At 39.5% G+C, this 2,941-nt stretch overlaps 1 protein-coding gene across 1 annotated transcript; it reads right to left on the reverse strand.

Annotated features, from left to right (window-relative positions):
• Positions 1-211: 211 nt before the first annotated feature.
• Positions 212-782, reverse strand: LOC112459392 (the record flags this gene model as incomplete). The annotated part of the gene is made up of 1 exon (XM_025023458.1): positions 212-782. A coding segment is annotated over exon 1 (571 nt), but the record flags the coding sequence as incomplete, so codon positions are not given.
• Between the last annotated feature and the right edge of the window lie 2,159 nt (positions 783-2,941).

A 2,941-nucleotide genomic window follows, 5' to 3' on the forward strand; every position in this document is an offset into this window, starting at 1 on the left:
ATGTGGCCGCAGGGCACGTTCAGTGTTGCTACATGTCGTCGGTATGATAGGAATCATAACCTGATTCCTGTCAACTTTAACGTTTAATATCTTGCGTCGCGGGGCAGAGCAACACTTTTTTCTGCCAGATTCTTTTGTTTCGTACAAAAACGCGTCGATTGAGCATATTTACATCGAGATTTGAGGTGAGGCCCCTAAACTAAATAATTACCCCTTCTCCTTTTGTCCTTGTCGTTGCACTTGGCATTCGCTTTCTTCGTGACCGCTAACGCGCTCGTCGAATCCTCTTCTTTGTCGAAATTCAAATCTTCGCGTATCAACCGCTCCAACAGATTCGCAATCGTTTGACGCTGTGGATCGACACTGTCCCACGCTGTCTTGAAGACATTAAATTTTGTCGTCAAGCTCGACAAAATCTTTGCGATTACTGCTGCCTCCGATATCGGCTCGCCTAGATCCCGCAACTGTCTTGTCATGTTCTGTATGGCACTTACGTGCTGGATCACTGAGTCCGACGTCTGCATTTTATACGCGTAAAAACGTTGCGTTAATGCACCCACATTTGAGGCCGATTTTTGCTCGTGCAGAGTCATCAGCTTCTTCCACATCTCGAACTCTGTGGTACAGACAAGCACACTATTCACTTGATCATCTTCCATCGCTGACGCAATAATCGCCGTAGCCTTGGCGTTATCCTTCACCCACGTTTTCATCGCTGCCACATTCGTGTTTTCAGGTCTTTGTCTCGTTCCGTCGACTACGTCGAAAATCTCATTCGCCATTAGCACAGCGGTGATCTGGAATTTCCACGCCTGATAATTCTTGCCGTCGAACCGCTTCACGGATCACACTAGATTATCGTCCGGCATTTCCGATCTTTTCGCGTACACTCCCGGAACTGAAAATATTCGCTCGACGTCCTCGCCTCGATATTGTCTCAGACCTTTCTCCGCGAACTCTTTCCGATTTTGTGATCACTTGGAGAAACACGACTTCGCCACGTGCCTTGCTCGCACGCCGTACGGTCGACTTGCCACACTTTTCACGAACGCGAACTCTCTCTCACTCGTGACCTGGGCCCATAACCTGATGAGGCTATGGATTATGGAGTAGATTGCAGAGAAACTCGTAATTGTACAATATACTTCGCGTTCCTTTATTGAAAAACTAATACCGTGGATACGTTACAAAAACGACTTTTGTCGGTTACCGTCGTGCAGCGACTCGAAGTAACATGCGCGATCGCGAGACTCGCTACCTCTCCTCTGCCGCGCTCGGCAATATTCGGATACGCTCGTGCGCCTACGCGCTAAACGCGACGACCTGCCTCAATACAATTAAACTCACTCTTCGTATCTTTCTTAGAGGGACAGTTAGAAAGAGCTGAAGAGTGAGTTTAATCGAAGGTTACAGTTAATCGACGTTAATGAAACTGGCCCTATGTGATAGTTTTTTTTAATAATTCAACAATTTCTTCAAAAATTGCAACCGTCATATTTATGAAATAACATAAATACTTCGAAAAAATCGATGCATTATGGAACAAATTTTGGTTCTTAAAAATTCTTGAATTAAGTAAATTAGAATTAAAATAATCCTTAATTGAAATAATCCTCTGTGCTAATAATTTCAAAAATTGTTTAATTGGTTACGATTCCTTGAGATTTAGTTTCTTCGAATTAATTAATTTTTTGCTATGCAACACAGGTGCTGCGTGGAAAGTAGTGCAAGTAGATTAAAAGTTACTAACAATTACAGGGTGATTAAAAGTTATATAAGTAAACAAAATAACAACGCCTAATAATGATAATAATACTGCGGACCTTTAACACGTCTAACATTTCTATTCAAAATATATCTGTCGACACCAGTGATGAAGATAATTTTGTTCGTGACAAATTTAAAGAATGGAATCTTGAAAATTATATTGAAATATTTACCAGTAAGTGTGTGTATATAATTCCGTTTATTTATATTTAATTAAAACGTTATTTTTTTGTGCTCTATTTTTCAAAAATTATTTTTAATTATCTGCTGTTAATTTCTTTCTGGTGAATATTTTTGGTAAAAGTTTACAATAACTTACACAGCTCGGATTACTTTGACCTTGACATATGTTGTCAAGGACATAATACTGAGTAACTTTTTCTTATAACTTATTCGGCGGTCGCTGCTTATTAAAAAGTTATAAACAAAAAAAGTTTGAAAAATATAGCAGCTATTTTGACTATTGGAAGGCATAAATGACTAATATATATGTCGAAATAGTTCACGCATACACTTTTCACGCAAACCGAGGTTCACCCACACCCCCCTGCTTTCGGGGGAGGTGCGATAGCTCCGAAATAGTTCACGCATACACTTTTCGCGCGAACCGAGGTTCACCCACACCCCCCTGCTTTCGGGGGAGGTGCGGTAGCCCTGAAATAGTTTACGCATGGGTTAGTTGACGCGCTTTAAACAATTAAATACTGTTAAAGCGCGTCATCTAACCTATGTAGATTAGTGACGCGCTTTAAACAGTTAAATACTTGTAAAGCGCGTCATCTAACCTACGTATTTTCCAAACTTTTTTTGTTAATAATTTTTTAACGAATAACGAGCAACGGCTAAAACCTTCTGAAGGTCACTCGGGGTCGTGACCTTGACAACATATATCAAGGTCATTGAAATCGGTGAGGTCGCCAAACTTTTTTTTGTTAATAACTTTTTAATAAAAAGCGACCGCCGAATAAGTTATAAGGAAAAGTTACTCAGTATTATGTCCTTGACAACATATGTCAAGGTCAAAGTAATCCGAGCTGTGTAAGTTATTGTAAACTTTTACCTGAATCTTATATGTATCCATACATGAGTGCATATATGATCTATTGTTCATATCTAGTTATTTTTAGAATTATATATGCCTATATATAATGATATATAAACCCATATATAATTT

Source organism: Temnothorax curvispinosus, unplaced genomic scaffold (assembly GCF_003070985.1).
Source record: "Temnothorax curvispinosus isolate PA1 unplaced genomic scaffold, ASM307098v1 QBEX01009808.1, whole genome shotgun sequence".
NCBI classification, from domain to species: Eukaryota; Metazoa; Arthropoda; class Insecta; order Hymenoptera; family Formicidae; genus Temnothorax; species Temnothorax curvispinosus.